At 41.0% G+C, this 26,863-nt stretch overlaps 1 protein-coding gene across 5 annotated transcripts in view; it reads left to right on the top strand.

Moving 5' to 3' along the window:
• Window positions 1-26,863, top strand: part of GRB10 (growth factor receptor bound protein 10) — a 145,319-nt gene that overhangs the window by 55,614 nt on the left and 62,842 nt on the right. For all 5 annotated transcript variants that reach the window (XR_012581396.1, XM_074546236.1, XM_074546241.1 and 2 more), the window contains one exon: window positions 5,703-5,796. Coding sequence is in view for 4 of the 5 variants with exons in the window: in XM_074546236.1 (XP_074402337.1) it covers window positions 5,703-5,796 (94 nt within the window). In the remaining variant the exon portion in view is untranslated. The remainder of the gene's footprint in view (window positions 1-5,702; window positions 5,797-26,863) is intronic.

The raw sequence follows: 26,863 nt of genomic DNA, 5'->3' as shown, positions 1-26,863 counted from the left end.
ATGACTGTAGTTAAGAGGCAGGAAACCAGGTTACAGGTCTTTAATTATGTAATATGTGGGTTGTCTGAGAATGCACTTTAAAGTTTTTTGCCTAGTGTGCAAAGCCTGTGTTTTCTTTATTTGTATGACATGTTAAACACACTGGCAGAAAACAGTAAAATATACACATGCTGAGTAAACTTGAAATTGTTTGCAAAGCAGTGACTTTGGACAAACCCAAGAACCTTGCACTTCCCTCAGGATCTTAATTGGAGTACATTTCCTCAAACACTGGGGTGTCAGCTTGCTGAAAACACATTGTACCAAACAGCTGGCTGGTAGGGGACTATGCTACTGTGCTTTTAAGAAAGGAACGTCATATGAATTACTAATCAACTTTTGGAGTTTGGATTAGAATTTGAATATTGGTCTGGATATGTCAGTTGGATTTATTCTTGTAATAGCCTGTGTGTTTGCCTTCACAGGGCTAAGAGTAAAATTGAGTGTGCAGGAACTCTGGAAGGCTGTGGATACAAGTAAGCTATAGGAAAGTTTGCTAGATGAATAGCTGGCTACTCGGCACTTAGCATAATTGAGTCTATTATCCTCTTTGTACATTTGATGCTTGAAGTAAACCAAAGCTGCAAATTCATGGTATAAAGAATCAGCATAGCTTAAAAAGCGGTACAGGAAGTTACTTTACATAAATGCAAACAGTCTTTTATTTGGAAAGCAAGACTCTTATGAAGCATCCTCAGAAGAAGTGCTGTCTAATCTGTTCATTGCCTAAGGAAACTCCAGGGGCACATTAAGAATGACAGTACTGAGTCAGATAAAGAAATGTTTGTCTATCTGTGTCTTTCTTCTAAGAGCAACAAGTTGTAGATACAAAGAGAGGGTGTAATTTCTCAAAGTATCCCCTTTCTGCTCCTGAAGCCTGGAGCTGTGTCCACTTTTTTACAGCCCTTGGTGTTCACCGCTTCAGTGAATTTTTGTAGTCACTTTTTTGTCTGGGAACCACTTACACTTGAGCATTGCAATAGCTTCCTCAGTCTCTGCTAACATAAGGTGCTTTTTTAATTTTGCTTTACACAAGTTCCCTGAACAGAGTAAAGCTTGGTGGTTCAAATAATGACTTTGCTAATTTTCTTTTTACGCTCAGCTAATTTTAAGACCCGTACCTTAGTGTGATGAAGGAGCACCGCCAGGTTGGCAGGGAGCTCCTGTTTGGCAGGAGTGCCCTCTCTGCAAACTGAGGCATATCTGCCTTGATAGTCTCCTGAATTGCAGTGAGACCCGTCAGCACGTCTGACTTTACTTTCTGTTGTGCTGGACGGTGTACAAACATCAGAAGTATGTCATGATCTTGATCTGTTGCTGTGGGACTGCTGGCATGAGTACGCGTGACTCTTGCTCAATTGAACCTTTTGTTCAGGGGCATGGCACTGTGGGTTTGCAGGCAGCTACAATAAATCCAAAACCAGGGACTGTTGTCTTGGTGGTCTGGACATCCTCAGTCTGGCCATGCTCCCAGGAGCTTCCGAGAAGCTGTGCTGCCGCTTGTAGCCTTTCTTCATCTTGTAAACTTGCAGAGACTGCTGAAATTAGAAGAAGCTGAACCCTTCAGGGGATTTCCAGACTTCTCCAGAAAGCTGCTCTGTCTCTTCTTATGCTAGACCCCTTTCTTCATGAAGGATGAGGGAGAAGGGAAGTATAAATGATACTTCATTATTTGTACATTCAAATCTGCCTCCTCCCTTCTCTAAGCACTATTTACCTGTAAGATTACCTTGAATGACTGACTGGATAACTTTTGCTGAAAAAACTAGGATGAGAGAAGCAGCAGTAGAGTGGTAGCAGCACACTGGTCTGTCTAATAATGCTGTCTCATACTGATAAATACTCTCCTGAGCTAAACTGCAGGTGGAAACAGTGGCACTTGGAACCAAAGAGGTGATTAAAGAGCACGTGTGCAGACAGCAGAGCTGCTGTAGTATATGTCTGGCTGATTCTCTGATTAAAAGATGAGATTTAATGTTTTCTTAGATAACTGAAATGCTTATCGTGCTAGCACAAACAGCAGCAAACGCTGTATGTCATAGTTAGGGAGTGCAACTTGAAAGGCTTGGTTATAGATTGAAAAATAAATCTAGATTGTCCTGGTTACTGATACGTAGAGATAACACTGTCTGTGAGTGGACTTTGGCTCTTAAGGCGATGCAGGCACGTCACATTTTGTGTCATGCAACATAGGTTTGCAAAAGGACACTGTAATCTGACCTGTAATGATGGTGTGTTTGGCTTTATGAAATGCTAATGCTTTAAAGGACCCTGCTTCAAGTCCTTCTAGCACTCTTGCTAGTGACTAGATTAAATCATCCTTGGTTGCAGAGGCCGACTGACAGAGAAAACATCACAGGCAAAAAGTCAGCGAGGGCTAATGCTCAGCTAGCTTCTAAAAATACTACAATAGCTGCATGGTACAGTAAGTTAAGTAACATGCTTTAATTTCATATTGAGAGCATTTATTGGAAGAGGAGGGAGTGCTGGGGATTAAACCATGAAGCAGACAAATGACTTGCTTGGAGGCCGCTTTCAGCTGCAGCAGGGGATGGTGATGGACTAAAGCAGGTGCCCACCTTGCTGGGGGCCATGGCCTCAGCCCTGAGCTGGGGCCCGACAACAAGGCTGCTGGCACAGAGTAATTATATAACTTTATTTCCTGCCCCCCTCCCCTTTCTTCTTTTACCCTTGTTCCAGCATGTGCTCTCCGCTGCAGCTGGCCGGGTGCCGGTGTTTGTCTGTGCACAACGGACACAAACAGATTCCCGAGGGTCATGTGAAACTCCCCCCGGCTCTTTAAACCTCACCGCCCTTACCTTCCCCCCCGCTGCCCGCATTGCTCTGCCAGGTGTGGCTTTGTTTATGCACGGCCTGCCGCTCTGCTTCAGCACCTGGGCTCTGCTGGCCCGCAGTGTCCGCAGGAAACCTTCGCCTCCCTGTTTTGCTCTGGCTGCCAGAGAACTCTCTGGATCTTGTGGACAGGCATTTGCATCAGGCGAAACAGGCAGCGGTATCAGCTTTACAAGGGCAGCACCAGCAGTCATTAGTCACTGCAACCTCTGCCTCTGAAAACTTTGATCTACCTTTCCATGGCTTTGGCTTAACTTTGTGAGTAAGGCCTGTGGTTCTCAGCATCTTCTGGTACAAGATGTATGGTGATTCCAGAGAGGGTGTATCCTCTTCCTATAATTTTTTGGCACTTGCTAATTAAAAAAAAAAAAAAAAGAAAAGTATGGTTTAATTGAAGAATTATGGCCCTGGAGCCAGGTGAAACCTTGAAATAAGGTCTCACTTAAGTGTTTGTGTGTTACTGCTGTGGGAAACCCAAATGTAAAATCATGCATCTCGGCCCCATTTCACCTTTATTACTACCTAGTATTTCATGAATCTTGCCTTCCAGAAGGGACTTTTATATGTTGGGGCAACTGAAAACACATTTGGGTATGTGACAAATAGCTTACAGCTGGTTTTCTTATTCCAACTTTTATTTCTTTTGGGGTGCCCTGTTGCTCTTCCAAGCCAAGAGGCAATCTGCCACTGCATCTGACATTGTGACTTCTTCCTGGGAAGTGTAACTAATGCTGCTAAACTGCATCTGTGAGGTTTTAGCTACCCTATAAAAATTGGTCATGCTGTATTTCATGGAGGGAAATGCACAGAGAAAAGCTCTGGGCTGGGGAGGGATGTTCTGCTGAGTTGTCCATGCCTGTGATGCTTACCTCTTAGCCTTTGTACTGAGAGCAGTCAACTTTAACATTAAGTTTTGACTAAAACTTTTCTAGATAAGCATTTCCTCCCCACTGTTGCCCTTGGCACCTTGGAAGAATTACAACTGAACTTTCTGAGGAACACATTCATAATTTTGTATGTCATTTCTGCAGTTGCCTTCTTATGCTGCAAGTCCCAAATTCCTGCCTCAGATTTAAAATGGACATGATGTGGGTCAAGTCAGTTATGGCTGTGTGGCATTCCAAAGAAAATGAGATAAATCCAGTGAGAATGACTAGTGCTCCAAAAGTACTTTTAATGTTACAATGTTAGACCCTGTGGTTGCAAGGGATTTGATGAAAACAGGAGCTTGTGAGTTGCTTGTTCCTAGTAAGTGTTCAGTTAGCTCCAGTGGAAGAGCTAACAAATACCACTGTGTTTCAGGGAAGTAAGAACAAAGACAGTTGTGCTGATAGAAGGTCTGATGTGGTTTGGAGTTTTTTTTATTCTTGAGAAGCAATAACAAAAACTCACGAGATTAATGAGATTTGGTGCTTGAAACAACAGCCAGTGTTGTGAAAATCAGTGCAAAGAATGTAAAGAGCTGTAAGGGGAGATAGCCAGTATGGAGGCAGACGTTTGAGTGGTCCCAGTTGTATCTAGCATAGATAGATAGATGCCATTTGTATCTTATCATACACTGTTTACTCATAAAAACCTTCCTTAGTCATGCCACTGTTGTCAGTTTCTGTCTTATAAATGCCTGTGGGCTCCTGAACTGATCCCTGATGGTGATGACACTTGAGAGCAGTGCTTGAGTACTTGAATCAAAGTTCAAGCATTGCTGAGACAGTCCCTCTGATGAAGAGATAATTTATTTCATATACTGTATAACTATATAGAGTTCTGGTCCCCAAACACTACCTCCATTATGATTTTGAGCATTAGCTGGTACTTTGTCAGTGCTGGACTGAGGGCTCCTGGTTGTGCGTAGTTGAATCGCTGCTCACTGTGTGCTTATTTCTGCTCTGCCTTAATTACAATGTCATTTGCCATGAAGGTGGTTCCTCTGTTTTGACATAAAAGCAGGTCATGCCATTGTGTATTTAGCCCACACTTGGGGCACAGTGGGATCATGTGTATAGTCACGTATATTACAGCAGCAGATTATGCTTGGTGATACATCAGTGCAAACAACTTTGCTCACTTTTCCATACCCACCCTTAACTGGTGTATGCAAAGGTATGCCAGTTTTGTAAAACCACGCACCTGCTTTAAAGCTCATTCTTCTAAAATGTGACTTACCTTGGTTTTCCTATTTTCTTGTTCATATTTAAATTTTCCTGATTTTTACTAGTTGTCTTCTTTGGCAAGATCTGTGAGAAACTGTGGTATTTTAGACTTAGCCAAATTCAGTTTGTGTTAAAACTTCATGAAACTTGATCTTGTGAGAATTCCAGTATGAAAAAACAACAGGTTGGCATCCAGAGCCATGGATGTTTATCTAAACTGAACTTCTGATTTCTCTTGAGGTTTAGTAGTTCACTACTGAATCTGTTTCAGTCCAGTTAATTAGTTACAAAGCCCTAAGCCACAGACTTGGAATTAAAGAAAACAAAGCCCCAAGCCTCTGCATAATTTGGTGCAAGAAGAAACTTTTGTTAAACTAGGAAGTGCATTTACATCACTGCTTCTCCATTTGAAACGCAAACTGGTGTACAGATGAGCCAACAGCACAGTCATTGATTCTGGATCCATGCCACACGTATTAATGTGACAGCCTAGTGTCCCCCTGTGATCTGTTCCCCCACCTTCTCTGACGTTTGGTTTCTCCTTTCAGAGGCATGGCAGGGTTTTTTGTTTTGTATTGGTGGTTTGACTCCATGTAATGTAGCTTGCAGGGAGTACAGAATGCCTGGTTTTGATGAGATATTGTGCTCTTCTGTTTTTAGGACAATGTAGATCAGACTTCAGCTCATGGTCGGCGGGATCTGGTGGAACCGGGTTTCCAAGAACCATCTAACCGCATCTCCCTGAACCACCAAGGTAAGGAACAGCGCCTGGAAATCCAGGCTTTTCAGGCAAGTGCAGGCATTGTTTTGCCTCCATGGCTGTTTCTTCTCACTGGGTGGAAAAGAAAATGTCCTGGATGGTTGGAGAAGGAGAGCTGAAGAAATCAGTTTTTGTCACAACTGTCCTTTGAGCTATGAGTGAAAGTATGTATGCATCTCAGACCCTGTAGCCCAAGATAGATTACTGTCCTGGGGGATAGGGATATTGTCCATTCTCACATTTTTTGAGCGGGGAGGAGGAACATACTGACATTAAATTCAACATTTTTAATGGTAAGGTTGCATTTAAAAAAAATCTTTGCCATAAGACAGGCTCTGGCTCAATGTTTGCAGTAGGAGAAGGAAAAAACCCAACACGTTTATTTGCTTTCCATGGCAGAAATCAGCTCATTTGTGAAAAGATAGCCCTGAACTAGATGTTGTAATGCAGGTGTAATAGTTTAGCTTCTGTAATTCAACAGGACCATTCATAAAAAGCTAAAACAAATCTTAAAACTCTGTCTTCACTGTTTTCTGTCTGTTCAGAGACCTAAAGGACAACAGTTACTATTATTACAGAGACTGTTCAGCTCAGCTTTATTGTTTTAGGTTTGAAATAATTGATAATAGTATTCTTTTAAGCAGTGAACCCTCTTACCCTCAGGCTTCCTGATGGTTTAATTTGAAACCAAGTCCTTGAAGGTCATCTTCAAATGTTGTTTCATCAGAGCAACAAATAATAGTAATGCAGACGGAACTAGACTATTGAAACAAAAAAAGATTATAAGCATATTACTTAAAATATTTGCCAAACATGACATGCTTAAATTTTCCTTTAAAAATTCAACTTTTTTTAATTTGTCAAGGGCAGCAAGACTCAAATTTCATGATTTGTAGATTATCAAGACAATTAAAGTTGCACAAACAAGTCCCAGAGTGTAATGAGGATTGTATTTTAACTTGTTCCCCATCCATGCTCCAGGTGTTCTGTGTTTTCTAAAACTTTATTTGCAATTGAAAAGAGAAGGCAACAGGTTGCAATGCAATCCAGTCTAAAACTTACAGTGGCAGAGGCAGTGTATAGTGGCATGTTTACTTGCACAGAACATATCTTAGAAGTTCAATTTTTCATGTGTTTTCGAATTAATAATGTTTGTTATATTATTTCCACCTATGTCAAGATGTCCAAATTGTGGAACAGATCTATGCATGTGGCCTCTGAAGCTATTTGTAAATACCCCCCTTTAATTAAGGGATTTCTGTGTTGGGGGAGCACATCCTGTGTGGTCTGGGTTCATGTGTTACAGTGCATGTGTCTGCAGGTCTGCTTTTGAAGTCTGAACATTTATAGAAGAAATAGGTAATACTCTGTTTGGATGGCAGAACACCAGCTTTGCAGCCTGACATTTTCCCACTTCCTCTTCAGATCCTTCTTTTCCTCTCTCAGTATTGTTGTACTGAAAAAGGATCCTGACAGTGTCACCTGACATGTGGCTCCGCCACTTTGAGACAAATGTTCAGAATGATTTAGGAAACAGCTGTCTTTAAAAAAATTGATTTGCATACGGGGTACTGGCAGTTCAATGCTTGTTGGTCAAGCAAGATCCATTTAATATTTTTCCCTGGTACTTTTTGAAGTTTTCTTATGCATCCACAATTTGTTTGGGATTTTTCTTTTTTATCAGCTGACTGACAGCAATGAAGTCTACTGTTTCTAATATATTTCTACTTTTTTTGCTGCAGTAAGTACATGGTACAGTATCAGTCTTGATGCTGTTATGTCAGTGGTCTGGATTAAGAGCTGAAACCTAAATGCTCAATGGTGGCCTTTAATGCTGAGCTGGGCTGTAGGAGCTCTGCCTTTTTGCAGTGTTGGAGGGGGAAGCAAGGTCCCTGCTGCTTTGGTACCCTCTTGGAAATGGAAGTGGCCCTAAGTGTGATGTTGTGTCATGTCTTGAGTGTTTGCTCTGCCCAAGCAGGAGCATCTATGCTCTTTTCATAGCGTATGAAATAAATATTCTTGTCCAAGAACTTGAATGTACAAGTATTTTTAGAGCTGGCATATATTCTAGAATTCCGGATTAATGAATAGAACATAGTAAAATACAACATGAAGGGCTTCAGCTCAGGGAGTTGTGACATGGTCTGAGCTAGCTCCCAATGCAGTCATATTAGTCACACAGTAAATAGGAAGATTAGATTACTAACATGAAATGGATTTTTATGTTCTGTGGCCACTATTTGCTTTGGTTTTTGTTATTCTTAAACTAAACTTTGTTATCCATTACTTTCTATTAAAGCCTGGCTGGCACAGACACTGGTTTAAAGCTTAAAAGAGTAAACCTGTATCCAGAAGCAACTTGCAGAACCACTGCAAATTAATGTTTGGTGGTATGCCTTGATTATGTTGATGATAAAGATGTTTGGAACAGACTATGGCAATTTTTTGCTTCCAGTTAGAGGCAACATTACTTGCTGACTTAAGCACATGCTTATTAGGAGACCTGAAGCTCTCTGTGATTGGCATGAGCAGAAATTGGGAAAGGATTAGAATGGGCTTAAATAATTCCTGTTTAGGTGTTCTCTGCCTTTTTCTCTTTGGTGTATTGTGTGTTAAACACTGCAGCTGAACTTTGAGCAGCTGTAGTTGTTACGTTGTTTTATGTGTGCACTTGCAGTTCACACCTGACCACATTGCTCAGGGAGCGCAGCAGATTTGCCAGTTTCTGTTGAACATTAACTTGTGGTCCTTTGCTTTTCGCTGGGAGAGCTTTCGGTACAAGCACCTGCAGTTCTGAACCAATACTGCTTTCCAGAGCCTATAAAAATGGTGATTAGCTTCTTCCCAGGCATCTGAATCCCTTTAACACAAACTGGAAAAAGAGCATTCGAGTGGAGACTGAGATAGCCCTGCCAACTGTCCCCATGTGAATAAGCCCTTTCTTGTGAAGGATATTTCAAGTACATGTTTCCTGCTGAATCACTGTTTTTACACAAGCAGATGCTTTATAACTCTTCAGCTTCTTCTTTCGAAAGAATGTCTTGTAAAGATTGGGGAGCAGAAGATAGTTCTGTAAAGTGAGGAGTCTTTATAATAGGAGGGTTTAATGTGAAACTAATGTGCAAAATTGAGTGCAGATGGAATAGTATTTTTTCCTATAAATAGTTTAATAACTGCTTTTGTGTAGGCACGGTAATAAACTTGCTTACTTTAACAAATAAGTATTTTATATCTAAGCCATTATTTAGTTTATCACTTTTCAATGATTCTGCTAATTGGGCAAGTTTTGCTAAGGTATTAAATACGAAGAGTGTGAGCTATGATGTCTTTCCTATATTCCCCATAGGATACTTCATAAATCAAATGTAATAGAAAAGAACAAGCTGTCTTTCTGAACAATGCTAGTATTCACTAATGTAAGGGAACAGATATGCTTCATAAACCTATGAAAAGCTACAGCCAGCCAGGGTTTGGCATTTAATAACCAGCAAGTCTTAAGTATTTCTGGAACAGTCCTTCCAGAAGCTGTAGTAAAGCCTCTAGGCTTGAAGAAGAAAAATGTGTCTAAACTATGTGGCTTTTTGAAGAGGAAAAGGTAGAAGGTGAAGATACAAGCAAAACAATTATTTACCATCTTCAAAAACACCAAGAGGAAGTGAGAGGTAACGTCAGGTATTGTTATTTTCAAAACTTTTTCCTTCTCACTTTGCAAAAGATTCAGCAGTCACAAATGTTTAGAATTTTACAATGACAAGTTTTCTGCAGTGTGTAGCCTACAGTACTGGTACTCTGTCCAGTAGTGAGAAGCAGAGCTGGGGCCCCACAGTAGTGATTTTACTTGCAGTCCTTCCATTCACACAGGGATGCCACTTGGAGGCCTTCCATAGAGTTGATAGGCCCCTGCATTTGTTCTCCTTTGTCCCTTCCCAAATGGTGCTTCTGGTTCTCCTCTGTCCCTCAAGGACCCTGGCAGTGCAGCCCCTGTTCCCCTTGGCTGCTCTGTGCTGCTGCTGTGTGATGCCACCAAATTTAACCTTGAATGTGTCTCAGTAGCAGGGCAAAGCTATCATGTAGATTTCCCTGTGCTACTGTGGAAAAGCTTTGCTATATGAATTGTGATGGCAAAATGCCCTATGCTACAGAAAACTCTAAGCCCAGCAGAATTTGTTGACTCTTGGACTTCAGGGGTTTTAACCTGTCCACCATGCCACTGCTGTTTCTCTTCTTGCTCCATACTTCTGCTGTTTTCTTTGTTGATGCATATTTTGGAGTTCATTTTTTCTGTTTGTTTTTCTAGCAGACAGCAAATACCGCCAACTTCAGTCCCAGATGTGAAGTTTATGGGCAATGCTTTTTATTGGTACTTGACATGTGTTTTTTGAGATTGCCTAGCCACTTCTTATTCAGAATTTTAAAGCCAGGCATAAATAAGGTACATTCTGTCACCTTGCCTTTTAGTAGAAGTATTAGACATGCAGTGCTGGCACTTTCTGTCTGTATGTACTCATGGGATGATTGTCAGTTTCCGTACAAATGTGTTTTGCCGTGGGTCTGTGATGAAAGATTTATCTTCCTTTTATTAGTACATTCACACAAAATCATCCTTTCCCAAGGTGCTCTCAGCTCTTGCTGGACTTGGTGTTTTTTATCACTGCAGTTTGCAGAGACAGCTGAGCTGAACCTTGTGGTGCCGGTGGCTCCAGCAGCAGAAGGGAAATGGTGACAAGGTTGTTTTAGCCAATAGCTGTCCTTTCTTAAAAGCCTTTGGTCTCTCTTGGTTGGTGATGATAGGAAGTCTTGCCAGTAGTGAGGGAATGACTATGCTTTGCTTGTGGATTGGGCGAGCACTAGATTTCCTGCCTGTATGTAAAGACCAGTGGCTCCCAGTGAAACTGGAGGGATCCAGGGCATCTGCCAAAATTTGCATCATACTGCAGCCAACTCTTGAGGTGGATGCTGTCCTCTACCTTGCTGGGTAGTCATTAATACAATAATTTTTAGAGTGACAGTAAATGTCAGCAGGGTGGAAACTTCCCTTCTAGCACACTGGAACAGTCCTGTGCCCAAAAACTATAAGCCTGTGTAAATACAGGCAGACGTTTGAATGAGCATGGGTGTAGGTGCAGTATTACAATGCCTAAGATTCAGCCCAGAGAAATAATACTGTGTAGCACTGCTTTTCTCCACCACTGTTGTTATTACTTGCTTTTAATATATTTTCTTCTGTATTTGCCTCAGGATAGACATGGGAGGTTGAGGCGATGTTGTTATTCATTCTGTAGCTAAGGAGGAGTGTGTTTAGTAACAGTCGGCGCTGCTTCTGAAATGCTTCAGTTGTGGGATCTGACTGGGATGAGTTGGTTATCTGGTGTGTCAGAGCTAACCCATGTTTTTGCAGAATCCAGCTGGTACTGAATTGAAAGTGTAGAATGAAAAACAAACATTGTTTGTATTTCGGAGACAATGCTGCCAGACATTCATGAATTCTGATGCTTTGTATAAATGTTGTTGTCATTGTCCACCCTTAGAAAAAAACCACCATTAGTGCCAAAATGATTTACACTGACTAATCTTTCGGGGAGAGCGGAGGCCCTGCTTCCTGCCTAGCTCATTACAGTACCTTTGTCTTCTCTTGGAGAATGCTTCCATTTATATTTGGTGATGAATCTTGTTAGCATGGCTGCTAGGAGGGCACCCATAATAGCAGTGTAGAAGTTTAACTTCCCTCATTAGATTAGTTTCCAAACCCTTGGGCTGACAGAACTCTGGAAAAAAAAATTATGAAAAGAGAAGACAGTAGATTGGTGTTTAGTACAGATTGTTTCAGAGATCTGCAGTGAGCTGCAGGAGACACATGAACTGAACTGATTGAGTTTAACTGGAAGACTCTGTGCATAATGTAATAAAGATTGAGTGAAAACAGTGAAATGAAACAGAGCAAAAGATATTTAAACTGTAGCATATTCAAAGAAAATAAATCATAGGTAACTGATAGATTTTGTTTCATTTTTATTGTATTTTTTAATTGTATTTTTTATTTTATTTTTTATGTATCAGCTTTTTAGTATCAGCTTGCAAATCATCAGTTTTTGACATATTTAAAATTGTGTTCCTCTAAAGCCACATGATAGGAATAAAAAACATTGTAATATCTCATAGTTAACAAGCATGGTATTTTAAGCCTGTTTATAATCTCAGAATTCAGTGTGTCAATCTGTTGAATTTCTCTGACAAGACAGGATTCAGCTAATTCAGTGTAGGGAAGGAGCCCACTGTCTTGTTTGTATTGGGTTTGCCTTGGGGCCTTTGTTCATTGGAAGTTTTACAAGGTGAAATGTAGAAAAACTTAAGAATTTTAAGTAAGCCTAAACCAAGAAATACTACAATATTAAAAATTAACTTAAGCCTTTTTTTTTTTTTCTGTGGCCTATGGAAGAATGGTAAAGTTATTGCCAGGTTTGCAGTGACCTTTTTGCTGTGCTGGAGGAAGATGGTTGCTGAGGAAGAGCAGTTGCATTGGCAGAGCAAGTGGAGCTGGACTGGGAAGCTAAGTTCCTTGCTCAAGATAGACCATTAGATGCACCATACTCATCCCTCAGGGACTGAAGCTGTATGGGTGTATGACATCTGAGATAGTGCTTTGGGATTTTTTTTTTATACTGCAGATAGGTGTTCCTCCAGCTTCTCTTTCAAGATTTGTATCTGCTGTTACCATGGCACAGAAGGGAGTAAATTCACAAAGCGTTAATTCAGGGTAATTAGAGGCTCCTCTCTTGTTATTGTTAAATTCTTGTCTAAGGCTTTGGGAGGGGAGGTGTAAATTGGGCTTCTGGGCGATGAACTTCTCTTGCTTCTTTGCAGATCTGTCTCAGAAAGAGGGCATTTACTTCCCTCACCCCTTATGTGTTACCTCCTTGAAAACAGGTTAGCTTAGTACTAGCATAAGTGTACAGCAGTGACTCTTTAAGAACTCGCCACAAATCAAATAGAGAGAGTAACTGCAAAATCAATTGTAAAATCAAATATCCTTTTTAATTTGCTTTTGTCTTTAATATTAAAATATATGCATTTCCTGCTTCCACGGAAGAAGAGCAAATCAAGTGTTCTTTTTGCATCCTTTGTCTGAGTAGTGCAAGAGGCAGCATGGGATGTCCTCTCTCTGTTGGTGGGTGTGCACTCAGGGGCATCTGGTGGAAAGTTCCTCCCTGTGCTGCAGCTATTTAGAAAACACAGCTCAGGGGAGCAGCATGATTTGGGGTTGTTCTGGTTCGGGGCAAATTTGGGAGAGAACCTCCGAAGGGGTTACTCTAAAAAGCAGATTCAATTGGCCCCTACCCCAACTGGTTTGGGAAAAATCCTTAGAGAAAAAGTGGAAAAAAACTGTTTCTTTCACAGGCAAAGCATTCATCAGCACAAAAACAAAACAATAAAAAAAAAATTGAACAATACTGGACAATAAAACCCCTTGCTGCTCCAAAAGAGATGACAAACTCTGAAGGCCCCCTTGGCGGGCTGCAGCTCGGCTCAGTCTCTTGTCAGTCCCTCCGGCACTGGAAATGCCGCAGCCCAGGCCCGGCCTGGTGGGCCGCAGATGTGAGTTCCAGGTGCTCTGCTGGGTGTTCAGTCCAAAGCAGGTTTAAACAGGTCCAAAGAAAAGAAGGAAACCTCAGTCCAGGGAACTTCTTTGCCTCAGCTAGCTAAAACTAACCAAAAAAAAAAAAAAAAAGCAAAGGAGAGCTCTGTTCCTCTGTCTGTCCATCCATACACAGCACAGTCCAGGAGCAGGAATGTGGAGGAGTGAGAGCAGTGTCTGAAAACAAACTGCGTGCTTTTTCTTTCCCCCCTTCGCTCTCAGAACCAATCTGAAAGTGCAAAACTTTTATCCAGCATAACCAGAACAAATGACGGGACACAAGGATCATATGGCCAGCCCAGGAGAGGGGGCTCTCAGTGAGGGGCTGGGGTGGGTGCCAGGGGTGGGTACCTAAACCCGCTGGTCTGCTGGGAGTGTCTGCAGGAGACCAATGTTCACATAATGGATTTGCTGACATTTGGCAGCTCCCCCAGCCGTGTGCCAGCGCTCTGAGGTGATGCCACCGGCAGCACAGACACTTTCTGTGCCACTGCCACCACTGCAGAGTGTTGGGTCACCCGGCCCCTCGCTGGGCAGGCGCCTGTGTGCGGGCAGCGGGCTGCCACAGCCACAGCATGGCTGGTGGCTGCTTGGGAGGGAGAGCTCCTTGAACGGGCTGAGAGGGGGCTCCTGGAGGGGAGCAGCCGCAAGCCCTTCATGGGGTGATGTTGTTCCAGGCATTCCCTTTCTCAGGCTTGAGCTCATGGCTCTGACACATCTTTGAAATGGTGCGCCTGGGGAAATTCAGATAGCCGAGGGAAACCCGTGGCTCAGTATCTACCTCGTGATGAGGTGTTCCTTCCAGGTATCAGAGCTGAGCTCATTTCTTATGTTTATGTCACGTCTTCCATGAGAGAGTAAAAGTCTGTTATCCTATGGGTGGTGCACTCCTCCTCTGTAAGTGTATTTGCTTAGCAAATCGCACCATTCTATTGCTAAAGCGGTTAAATGTGATAGATTTCACTATTTTAAAAATAATTTTATATAGTTATTTATACTGTCCAACAGGCATTGGGCACTTCTGGTCTCTGATCTTCCTCTGCCTACTGGGCAGCATTTTTTTTCCATTTGTGTTAGTGGTCCAAAATTGAGTTTAGTGATCTGAAATATCCTCTTCTAATTTAATCAATGAAAGGTAACTGTAAAATCATAGGATGAGCTCTTATGTTCTCTGGCATAACTGTATTGCCTTTATGTTTTCTTTTGTAATCTGACTAAAATTCTACTGTCAACATGTTAGAGCAAAAGGATGGAAATTAGTAGTATCAACACAGACTCTTTTGATAGCTTCTGGATGACATTTTTAACATGGCTGAGTTGAATTCTTGCCTGTGTTACTACACCCTCTTCCTTCACGTTCTTGGATTTTGCATATTCCCTGTTAGGGAGAATGTTTTAAGTGTATTTAGCTTGATGTAAAAAGCTTTTGAACCTTTTAGTGAAGGTGTTATAGCCAAATGTCAAAACATGGCTGTGGGCACTTAAAATAGTCCACTACTAATGAGCTAAGAAAGTTGATTTATTATGTAGCCTGGCTTTTTATCATGCTATAACAATGACAGTTGTTCAGTAAAAACAGTGTCTCTGCAACATCAGAATATTAACTTTGAATTCTGACACCTTATCCAAAATCAAATTCTAAGTTCAAAAGGTAGTTTGATATATGAAGGGGAAGACTATATTTAGAGATGGGAGCAGTCCATATTCACTGCAGCTATACTGTTATATATTTTGAAAATAATCTTTTAAGAAGTATCTCTAATTTTTGAGATAAAAGTACAATGTCACTATGCAAGGTCAGCTTTAATGGAAAGAGAACTGACTTTCAGTATCTGATTACATGGAAAGCTCTAGGGCTTTAATCTGGTTTCATGACTCTGTGTTCAAATCTGAAATAAATCTATTCTGCTTATTCAGACTTTTAAGAGTATCATCTGTCAGAATCTGATTGCCATTTATCTGCAGCACATGGAATTTTTGAAATCACTATGACTCTTGAGGGGAGGCTATTTTATTTTATGAATCCCTCTGCTTTGGTAAAAGCAGACAGATTTCTCGAGAGAACAGTGTTAACTGTGCCTCTGTGCTTTCTGAAGATTATGGGGGAGAATGGACCCCATTTTCTATGAAACTGATCTCTAAGAGTGTGGTAGCAGTGGTGTGGTCAAGTAGGAGCAGATGTAGTGTCAGAAACTACTCGCTGAATTGATATTGGTTAGACTTCATCTTTGCAAGATACTTTTTAACAGCCTTACTTTACATGAACACGTAACAATTTTGGAATCAGATTTTTTTTTCTTTTTTTTCAAAATTAAATCCATTTAATCAGATAAAGTTCTGATTTGCCCCTATCCCTGTTAAAACACACTGAACTGATTTTTGTTCTGTCTCTGACCACCCATGCACCTTTGATTTTCCTTGTGATGCAGGTGATTTTTAATAGCTGACAGAGGTCAGCCCTTTTGTCTGCAAACAATTCTGAGAGATTTATATCTGAGTTTTTGATTTTTGGTTTCCCCTGACCTTCAAAGTTACATTTTCAGTCTCTGTCAAAGTAGCGAGAGGGTGGAGAACAGGCAGTACAGCTCTTAGTTTGTCTTCCATTGTTTGTCCTAATAAGTGTCCTAGCCTTTGGTTTCTGTCTCTTCTTTCCTGTGCGTCAGGTGAAGAAAAGTATGAGTTAATTTACTTTTTTATGAGCTTCATCTTTAAAGCAGAGCTTTTATCATCTTAGAAATTAATACAGAAATTCACTTTGCTTCTCTTTAAAAAAAAAAAAAAAAAAAAAAAAAGCCAAGCAATGTCTATCTCTGTAACATTTCTAGGGGCGAGAAAGAGAGCGAGGGTGAGGTAAGGCTTGTTTGCAATAGTGGAATGGGGCGTATTTCTGATACTGCAGTTCTCCTGCAAGCTTCTGCTGCTCCTAAAGGCTTCTGGTGCTTTAGGATTCCTTCAATTAACTACTTTGTGCTCCTCCTTTTCATTTGTTAGTAGGTCTTAATTAGAGGAAGAATTACAAATGCTAAACAAAAGTTGTCCTTGTGCTTGAAGATTAAGTGGATTTAAAAGTTGGCTGACAGTATTATAGCAAATTTAGTTTAAGCAGTCTGAACAAGTATAGAATTTGCGTTTTTAGTATCCTGTTCTGCACATTAAAACAATTTTCTGGAGCTTAAGTAATAAAAAAATGGGATTGTCACATGAAGACATAACACATTGTACAGCTGAGAGGAGAATGCCCTGTTCAAGTTATAGCTTAAACATGATCTTCCTTAGAAATGTCTCTCCTAATCTGTATATAAAATAAAGGTTGGTTCTGCCAGATGACTGGGAAGTCGAGGACTTCAGGTTTTAAGGTTTTTCTAGCATAAGAACATATCTCTTCTAGTTGAGACAAACAGATTGCACTGGAATGCACTCATGGTCTATATCAGCAAGTATACATTAACTCAGTTATGTCAAAAAGAACATATACTGTGGTGCATAAAAAAAAAAAGTAACTAAAAATACTTGGCTATTAAATATCTGTGGTTTTGGGTGAATGTGAAAAGTAGGCTTTCTTAGTGGCAGAGTTATATTTATTTAAGTATCAACATGATTTTCTATGTTTAAAAAATTATTTAAGATTCATGAATGAAGTCAGACTTCAGATACCAAGAAGACTGTAAAATGGTACAGGCTTTGATTACAGGAACTTCCTGGTTCTTTGTGTAAGCTCTGCATGTCTGCAGAGTGTCCTGCCTGTATTTAAAGCCAGTCCTTGCTGAAAGAATGTGATTGACCGTGGGCTGGCTGGCAGCTTTATAGGTAGCAGGGTCCTTGTTGGGGGCATGGTTACTTCTCACTGCTTTTGGAAGTTACATGGAGTAAGAAATGTCCACAGCCTGGGCGGTGGTGTTGCCTGGACTCTTAGGCACAGGTGGGAACGAGGGGTTGCAAACTGTAGCGGGTGATGATGGCAGCAGCAGACCTGGCTCCCGTGTGGTGGTAGCCAACCCTCAGTGACTCAGGCATCCATAAGCTGCTCAGAATAACTGAACTGCAGAAATCATGGCAGGATGATGACAAGTGTGTGCTTCTTTACATGAGCATGTAGAAGCAGCCATGGGCTCTCCACCCCACAGCCCACAGCCCCTTCTGTGTAGAAGTTGGGAAATACTCACTGGGGTTGGCCACTGTGCCTGTGTGAAGCGGGACAAAGAGTTAGAAGCACTCGTTCAGTGAATCAGCTTCTACATGGAATTGAACAAATAACTGTAGATATCTGCCTACATTTTCCCCATCAGTAAAATGAGGATATTGCTATTGCAGAACTTCTGTCAAATAATGACACCTGCTTAGTAGGGGTTGAGATTTACTTAGTAGTGTGCATCGTCTTTTTGAAGATGAAGTCTCACTTCAGCGTTGTTCATGGTGTTGAGAACCAGTTCTGCAGAGATGAAGTCAAGACTGAAATGAGAACATATCTGAGATTGTGTCCTAATGTGTTGGGTAAACCACAGGGTATTACTTTGATATGATGGGTAGCCTTTCTGTAAATTGACTTGTTTGTGTGCAGCCTGTGACATGGAAGTGATGAGAGATGATGCAGCTTCTAAGTACCATAAATGTGCTTTGATTGATGGTGCATAATTCTTGACTCACAGGAGGGAGGAGGTCAGTGAATTAAGCTGAAGGGTACTTGAAGCTTTGTGCATGTGGGGATTGAAATTAAAGTTGGGAGCAGTGACTAGACTTGCCAGATGACTTAAAAAAAAAAGAAAAAAAAAAGAAAAAAAGGCATTAAATGTGGGATAAAGAGATAAGTTAAAAACACTTGAGACATGAGTGAAAAGCCATGGACTTTCTTTAAGATGGTTTTAGTATGTAGCTGAAATGAAAGTATTGAAAGAGATCTAATTTGTTTTCATTATTCTAGGAGCCAAGATGTCTACTAATACAGTATTTATGTTTGTGGTAATATCTTTCTATCATTGTGTATCTCTATAAATTTTCTGTTTAAAAAAACGACTAAACAAAGCAAAACAAAAAATCCTCTCAACCTTTCCTCCCTATGGCAATAGTACAGAGATTTTTGGGCCAGGATACATGTCTCCTGCTGTGTTATGCTGGTGAAATACAAAACAGAGAGATCCCTTTCTGAAGAGCAAGTTGAGAGATGAATCTATCAGACTGTTGGCTCCAAGGCAAACTGAGATGATCAGAGAAATTTGCTGAAGGCATGGCTGGGGTGAATGCCTCCTTTCTTACAGCAAGGGTGTTTGAGCAAGAAGGCTTGGTGATCTCCGTGCTGATGACTTTGCCCTGAAAAGAGATGTTCTCATACCATTTGCATTCCCCAGGGTCTGGTGTCTCCCAGGGGTTTGGTGGTACAGCTGCGCTGGCACTCTTCCTAATGTACTTGTAATAGCAAAAAACCACTTTCTCTGAAGGAAGTTTATTCTGGTTTGACAAGTGAAATGAAATGCAGCAATAAAAGCATTCTTAGACACTTATACTGGGCTAGAAATTCAGATATTTTAACAGGATAGTAGAAATGTGGAGTCATTTCTATTGAACTGGTTGTTCACAACCTTTCCTTGTATTTGAGGCAAATGTGCAGACCTATACAAATGTATTTTATTGGAAGCATGTGGAAGACAGTCTTCTAGTGCATCCTCAGATTCAAGGGGCCAACAGACAGACTCCTTAATGAGGGCAGAATTGGGAGACATTTTTGACAGAGTGGACATTAAAGGTTAATACGGTAGAAAAGAACATAAGTAGCTCTCAATGAAATGGTACCCTACTGTGGTGAAAGAGGAAGACAGAAAGAATCTAAAATCCATTTGAGTCAAGTATAAAAGTAGGTGTTGCTCTTCAGCAAGATAACTCTCAAAATTAGTTCATTGTAATTTGAAAGGAAGCCCATATGGAGTGTCTCCTTTGGATAACTGTTGGAGATGGAGGAAACTTTGAAGTGGTTTCTAGTGCTTTACATGGTGCAGAAGCTCTTGGTGCAGGTCTTTCCTGTTCTGAGACCATATCTTGGTGTTTTATTCATTTTATGGTTAGAGTTAAGTGTGTTTAGGTGCTTAAGCATGTCAGAAAAGAGAAATAACCTTCATTTATTTTTCACTACTCAAGATTAAAAATACGTTTAGGTAACTATACATTCTGATGCTGCAGCTGCCTTGGCTTGTGCTTTAGGTTGTAAATATGTCAAATAAGGAAGCAAAGTCTGTGCTTGTTTGTTGGTTTGCTTTTGTAGTCAGATGGTCTTCAAGTCCATCTAAGAAAAGATTGAAGAACATCAGTGAAAATGTTTTTGAATTTGAAAATGCTTTTGAATTTTTTAAAGGGGAGTAAAATACCAAAAGATAATATTGTAGTCTTGCATTATTTATTGTGCCTGTAGCTTTGAAAAAAATCTTGTGATGTTAAAGCTGTCCCAAAATGAACTAGAACAGTACATTTCTGTAACTGATTTCTTACATTGTCTATAAAGCAGATATAGCAAGCTTGAGACTTGTTTTAAGCTCATATAATAAGAGGAGGGGATAAAACCCCTCAAATTTCATAGTTTAATCAAATAAGCAAATCCTGTACAAAAAAAACCCCCAACTCTGTTGTAATTTGATGTCAGTTCTGCACTAAAATCTTTTACCACAGTGCACCATTGTAACAATAAGCTTCAGTCATCACTGTCTTTCAGCTTACCTGACTGTGATAAGCAGCACAGTATTTATTTCTGCCTTTATGTAAACATTATGCTGCAAGTGGTTCATGACAGCACTTCAGCGAGCTGTGTCATGTGAGGATACTTGAGAAATGCATCAAAGGAGCTGACATTCTTGCATTGAGGTTGAAGAAGGTTGCAGCACTTCTCTTAAAGCCAAGAAGCTTCAAGGGGAAGATCAATCTGAATTTGTTACGTTTTTTAAGTCTCTTTGTTCCTATTAAAAAGGACAAGATTCTGTCAAGCTAGTTGCATTTTCAGCTAAAAAAAAAGCCAGAGTTAAATGGGGCAAACCAGCTAAACAAAAAAAAAAAAAACCTTTCAAACTATAACATGAGATGTAGCTAAATTTGGAGTTCTTAACAGCAAGCAGCTGCTTAAGTAATTAAAGTATATAAGGTGCTACTGACCAAAGCAATTAGTATGTAATTTCATTAATGGTGTTAGGATTGCAGTAACAATATTTAAGTCTTTCTGTCCAAATCAAGATTGCAGGCAATTTGTGCCATGTCCAAGAAGAGGCTGGGAGCAGTGTGGTGTTAGGGTGTGTTACAGCACCACTGTCTGAGTGGATCTGTAACTGCGCAGGAGTGGCTGTGCCTTGGGAACCCTTCTGATTACCATACCTTGCTCGAGAATTTGCATGTGCATGCACTTCTACATTTTTATAAGCTAGGATGGCAGTAAGTTTATATTTCAAATAAGGCTTCGTGGGGGATGCTAATTTTTTTGTTTATCTTTGCAATTAATTTGTGAGCTTGCTGGTGTTCAAGGGCAAAAGCGAGTTACTGTTTTTGTGTATGTTTTTGTGGTTTGTCCTTAAGTGGTTGAAAAATCTTGGAGAGCTCAGACATAGTAGAGTGTTCCAAGTCCCTCTGAAATCTGAAGTACTGCAGATGATAGGTTTTTAAGTTGCAAGGTCGGCAACTCAAAGACAGTTGGGTGATGAGCCCAGTCACTACAGCTTCTAGGCTCCAGAATAACCATGAATATTCTTCAGAAAGATGACAATGAGTTTTAGAGCCTAAGCAGAAAAAATTGCACATCACGGGGAGAATGTGGAATACACTGAAGTTGAAATGCAGGTCACCTCTAAGGCTAGAGTGGCATCACTGATGAGTCACTCGGTCGGAGAACTGAGGCTGGGAAGGCTTGCCGCTGGGACACCCGTGGGTATTATTCCTATGGTGGCTAACCTGGAGGTGCTGACTTTGTTAAAAAGCCACTGAGAGAAGTCCTTCAGAGCCTTCAGGCTTTACAGCAGCACTTCTGGCCTACCTTGAGCTCTGTCCTGTTGACGCATTGCCTCTTTCTAGGTCTGAGCCTTTCTAGGTCTGTAAATACGTGGGCGTGCTTTTGGCGGAGCAAACCAGTCTTCTCTGCTTTTCTGTGCTGTATTTCAGATGCGAAACAGAGTGAGGTGAGCAGGTTGTCTCACCTCTTGAGAACACTGACCCTGTGTCCACAGGTTTTTGGGGCATCTCTCCTAAGAGGGGTGGTGGGGTGAGTTAAAGCTGTGCAGTGCAGGACATTGGCTCCTTGCGAGCTTGTTTGGGCGTGCCAGTGAGTGACATCCTTGTCACGTGGGGTAAGAGAAGTGGAGACAACCTCGTAAGAAGTGATGGTCTGTTAACTGAGTATCCTTCAGGGAAAATATCTTGTGTTCTTTTTCCAGCCTTGTTCTGTGGACGTGCGAGGAGGTGAGTCTAGGCAGGGGATTGGGCTCCATGAATGCCAACTAGATGGAGAAGAGCAGCAGGCTGATTTCCCAAAATCACAGGGAATGCCCTGCGTACCTGACCTGGGAATGCACACAGCTTGTGAAATCAGGCACGAGGATCTCAGAAGGAAAACGGGCATAATGGAAAAGTTTGTTTTGACTCATGCAGAGCTGTGATGAGTCTTCTGCATAGCACACCTGCAGATTTCCCGTCTGGGTGAGCCTGATCTTGACTGATTTTCACCAGTGTAGCTTACTGTGCTATATAAATCACGAACAACGAGGCTTTGTCTAGCTGAAAAGAAAAGAAACTCGATTTGGTGAGTTCAGAAGAAACATTAGCACATGGTTTTCTTAGGCTTTAATAAAGTCAGGCGGATGTTACTGATTTTCAATGAAGTTTTGAATGGTAAATATAGATTACTTGTTCTTTCGTATTGTTGCTGGTCTCGGGTTAGTTGTTGGTGACATAATCCTTGATTGGGGTTGGGATTTTTTTTGGTTGCTATCTTACGTTAAAAAAACCAAAACAGGTTGACTAATGGGAATTCTTGGAACCAGTGTAGTCACAGCAGAGAGAGGCATCACAGAGCTTTTAGCTTTTATAAATGCCTGTTTTCCTGCTGAGCGGAGTGGGGTGCAGACACCTTCAGCGGTGGCTCCACACCGCCATTTGGGATGAGACTGCAGCAATATGCTCTGCCATCTGGGGATCCGTGCGTGCGGCAGGACTGGAGCGTTCCCTTCTCATGCACTGGAGGTTCATGCTTCCTTACAGCAGTAATTCCTCTCAAATCTTCCACCCTTTGCTGACAAGGCCAAGGGAGGAGATCTCCTTATTCTGCACCCCAAAGGACTATGTGATTTTACAGAAGCAGCTGCTTGACTTGCCTGAAAGAAGAGCCTAAAATAGACAACTGATTCGGGGGCAGCATATCTGTGTGCAGATGAAATTAAATGCGTGCCCCAAAACACTGCTGCTTTAGTAGGGCAAAGAAATAAAGGAAAAGCTTATATCAAGGTGCTGCCTGTGCAATAAGAGGACATCTGGATGGCAGCTGCCTTTGTCTCTGAAGTGAAGCTAAGGTAGCTAGGCTTGCTCATCATTATTTGTTGGGTACTGCGTTTAAAAGTCAAGTCAGAGGCAATTTCTAATGTTCTTGTAGAAACAATTAAGTTTCTAGAAGTCCACAACAGCCTCTTCAAGGAGGCTTTTTTAATGTCTTTTAGTGTTGCAATTCCAAACAACTCTCCCCTAGTTTAGTCTCTTGTAGATATTTTATCAAAATAACAACTGCAGGTAATACTGAACTATTAAAGCAACTGATAAAAAGAAACCAAAATTACCCTGGCGTTTAAGCATTTTACTTTTTCACATGACTTTGGTTCTGTTAAGTTTGACAAGAAGTACCTTGAATATGAAATATTCCAAGTTGTCTGCTTTGTATGTCCATCAGTCATAGCTAGGTAACTATTATATGCTGAAAACGCAATATTTAATTAACTTGGAAGAATAGCTGATTCATTAATTGCTGTGTGCAACTTTTGGAACTTCTATTACGTCCTCCAACATGCTTTGTGAGCCAGCAACAAACCTGTTTGGGGCAAAATTCAAAACTCACGGTTTAACCTTGGGAGTAAAGGTTAGCTCAGGTATCAGGTGATTTGGGACATGCTTAGTATAATAATAATAATAATAATAATAATAATAATAATAATAATAATAATAATAATAATGCTTCAGCACCAGCTCTGCAGACCCATCACTTCCTGAAGAGAAATGCTAATGGACTTTCTGGGCTAATCCAACCACTTTTGACTTGAAAGCTTCGCTGAAGTTGTTGTGGAGGGGGTTTGAAATGAAACCCACTATGCAAGAAAGCTGGAGTTTGCTGGCTGCCAGGCAGGGGCCTCCCCAAGCAGTCGGGTGATGCTCGATGCTCTCTCGGAGCAGCCGCTGGTGCTGGAGCAGGCAGGGCGTTGCCGGCTGTGGCTGGAGCTCCGGCAGGCAGCGCGTTAGGAGCTTGTGTGCGATGTTTCCCGGAGCAGGGATAAAGCCTGGGCTGTCTTGGCAGGATGGGAGGGACTAATCCGTGCAGTGGTATTTATATTGATTTGTAAGGATTGTTCAGCTGGGATTACTCAGCTGGGTATTATGGTGTTTAATCAGGGAGGGAGAGCACAGGTTCCTGAAAGGAAAGCAATAGATGCTTTGACTGTCTTTAACTTTGCCTTTAATAGCTTTTGATTTGCAACACACGTGTAGCTCTTCTCATCTGTGTGAATTTTAAACTTCCTCTTGAACTGTCACTTGTGTAGTAGTGTTATTTGTCTATATTTGATTAGCATTCTCATTTTTTCTTCTTTTTCTTGGACACGAACAATAAGAATAAAATATCCAAGTAAAACTTTAGAGAAGCACTATGAGTAGAAATCTGTATATGGAAAATGGTAAAGTAAATTCGGAAAAATAATTTTTTTCATGTAAATGTAAGAAAAATATTTAATTATTAGGTATTTTAAAGCTTTTTATTCTGTTTCTGATGTAGGACTGGGTAATCTCAATAAAGATGCAACTAAACCTGACCTTTTCTGTGTCAAATTGCAGCTCTCACTGATACAAGATATCTTTTTAGAGCCATTCTCTCATAAATGTGACTGTCTGATATAATATGCAGTCAAGCATTTACCCTGTGGTCATCTGACAGTATTTCAGTTCCCTTCTTCATTGCCACCCAGTGTTGTGCTTCTTCAGCTCTTGTAAGTTCCTTAATGGCTCAGTAGGTTAACATGGGTTTGTTTGCCTGTTGTCTGAAAAGTTCCAGTGGATTTTGTGTTTGTTTTGTATGGGCTGCACAGGCCAGGAGCCCTTCTGCTGCTCCGGTGTTCCACACATACTTTCTTTTGAAGGGTAAGTGGCAGTCTTTGCATGATCATCATTTTGGGATGTATTGGCAGGGCTTGCTTTCTCAGTTTTGCTGTTGAGGTAATGCATCAGGAGTGTGGCACCCAGTTAACATCACCAGGAAGGTAAGACTTGAATGGAGAATCCCTGGGGTCACTTGATCTGTCTGTGTCTCATGTTCACTCTTTTCTTTTTTGTCCTGAGTTAAGGGTGGGCCACAACAAGGCTGTAGGTTCATGACTACTCCTCACAAAGCTATGACTTAAGCTTCAGCTTTCCTTCTGTTCCTGTCTCCTTTTGGGCCAGGAAAATCCATCTGTGCACTCTGTCATGTATTGCATCCTTCACCAATGTAACCACTCTGTCCTTGAGGTTTTTTTTGAGGATTAGTCTACTCTGACCCCAGGTTTGGCAATTGAAAGAATATCCCATTCTGCCTTCTGTGGTGCTGCTTCTATCTGGGTAGCTGAGGCTGGTTTGGGTTTTCCTTGTCTTGATAAACCCAAAGAAAAAATACTTTCTTTTTAAAGGTCTTTATCAGTCTTTTTCTTAAATCAGTGAATTAAAAGCAGGTGACACGAGAAAGAGGTACAGGAAAACCACTGAGCCTCATGTTCATGGAAAAAACCCGCAGATGTTACCAGTTACTTGAAAATCACTCTTTTCACTGGATTTTGTAATCTGCTCAAGAATTATGGTTTCCTGGAGGTCTGCTTAATATGGTGTTCTGCTTAAGTGATGTGCTTACTCAATAGTTACTCTGCAGCAGTGGTTGTGCAGTCCCTGGCCTGCAAAGAGGGTTTGGAAGGGCTGATTGCTGTTATCAGCGATAGCTGGACCAGGGTGTGCTCCCCCAGGAGGAGGTGGGCAGTCCCAATGTGCAGTGACACAGGATCAGCTGTTTGGCTTTGGGTTCAAACTTTGACCTGATGCTTTTTTAGGAAGGAAGGTATGCTTTCTTGTGGTGTGGGTGTTTGGTTTTTTTTGTTGTTGTTTTTTTTTTTTTTTTTTTAGTTTTTGGTTTTTTTAGGTTTTTTTAGTGTTTTTTTTTTTTTGAGGGGTTTTTTGTTTGTTTGTTTTGTTTTGTTATGGTTTTGGGGTTTTTTTGTGGTTGTTTTTTGGGTTTTTTTTTTCCCAAGGCTGCAGATTTCCTTTGAGAAAATGGGTGTCAGTAATTCTGTTTTCTAAATGGTCTGCGTCAGTCTGGAAAAGGGACTGGCCATGACTTACATATTTTAATCTTATCTCTTATAGTTGGAACATGTGCAATCAATCAGAATTCTAGGCGGTTTAGATGATTTCCTTGGCTTTCAAGCGCCTCTCTCCTGCTGATGCCATTAGTGCTTCAACACTTACGTGTGCAGTGGAGTCTAGTGAGTTCAGCAGTGGTGGTGGTGATACCCACCCACAGCAATTGTCTGTCAAGGGAACCAATATCCAATATCCATCCATCCACTCTGCAAAAGGACCAATCTGACTCTGCAGTCCTTGGGTGAGAAACGACACCATGTACAGTGGGAAGTGCTTCTGAACGTTATCTGTGAATAATTGCAGCACCATCCAAGGGCAAAACCAATAAAATCTCAATCAGAGACATGATTTGCTGTAGTTTATCCTCGTAATTAGCAAATAAAACCCCCTTGTACATCCTCCCTTCCCCAAAATACCTAGCTTTCATCATCTTCACTTTTTGGGATGCCAAGCTTTAGGTGTGAACTGGACAAAAACTGAATTTTTCATTTTTTAGCCTTCCATCTTTTTCTGTCAGAATTCCTAATTCTATTTTGCCCACTAATCCAAGTGCCCAACTTCATTCCTTCCTGCTGCAGGGCACCTATAGCCAGTTGTTCCTGTTACTCATTGAAGCTTCAGTTTTTTATGAGCACGTCTCATATGTAGCTTATTCCTATAGTTGTTACCTAGCAACATTAATTTTGTTCAATTTAATGTGTCTTCTATTTCAAGAAATCTATCAGGTGTGTTTTAAGGACATATCTGGAGTCCAACCATGAACCTTTAGAAAAGAGGTGTGAAATAATAAAGAGAGTTCTCTCCGGCACCTGTAATTAAAGTGTGTATACTTGG

This window comes from Zonotrichia albicollis, chromosome 1 (assembly GCF_047830755.1).
Source record: "Zonotrichia albicollis isolate bZonAlb1 chromosome 1, bZonAlb1.hap1, whole genome shotgun sequence".
Lineage (NCBI taxonomy): Eukaryota > Metazoa > Chordata > Aves > Passeriformes > Passerellidae > Zonotrichia > Zonotrichia albicollis.
The sequence above is the reverse complement of the archived record's forward strand: the minus strand, read 5'-3'. Positions and strand labels throughout refer to the sequence as shown.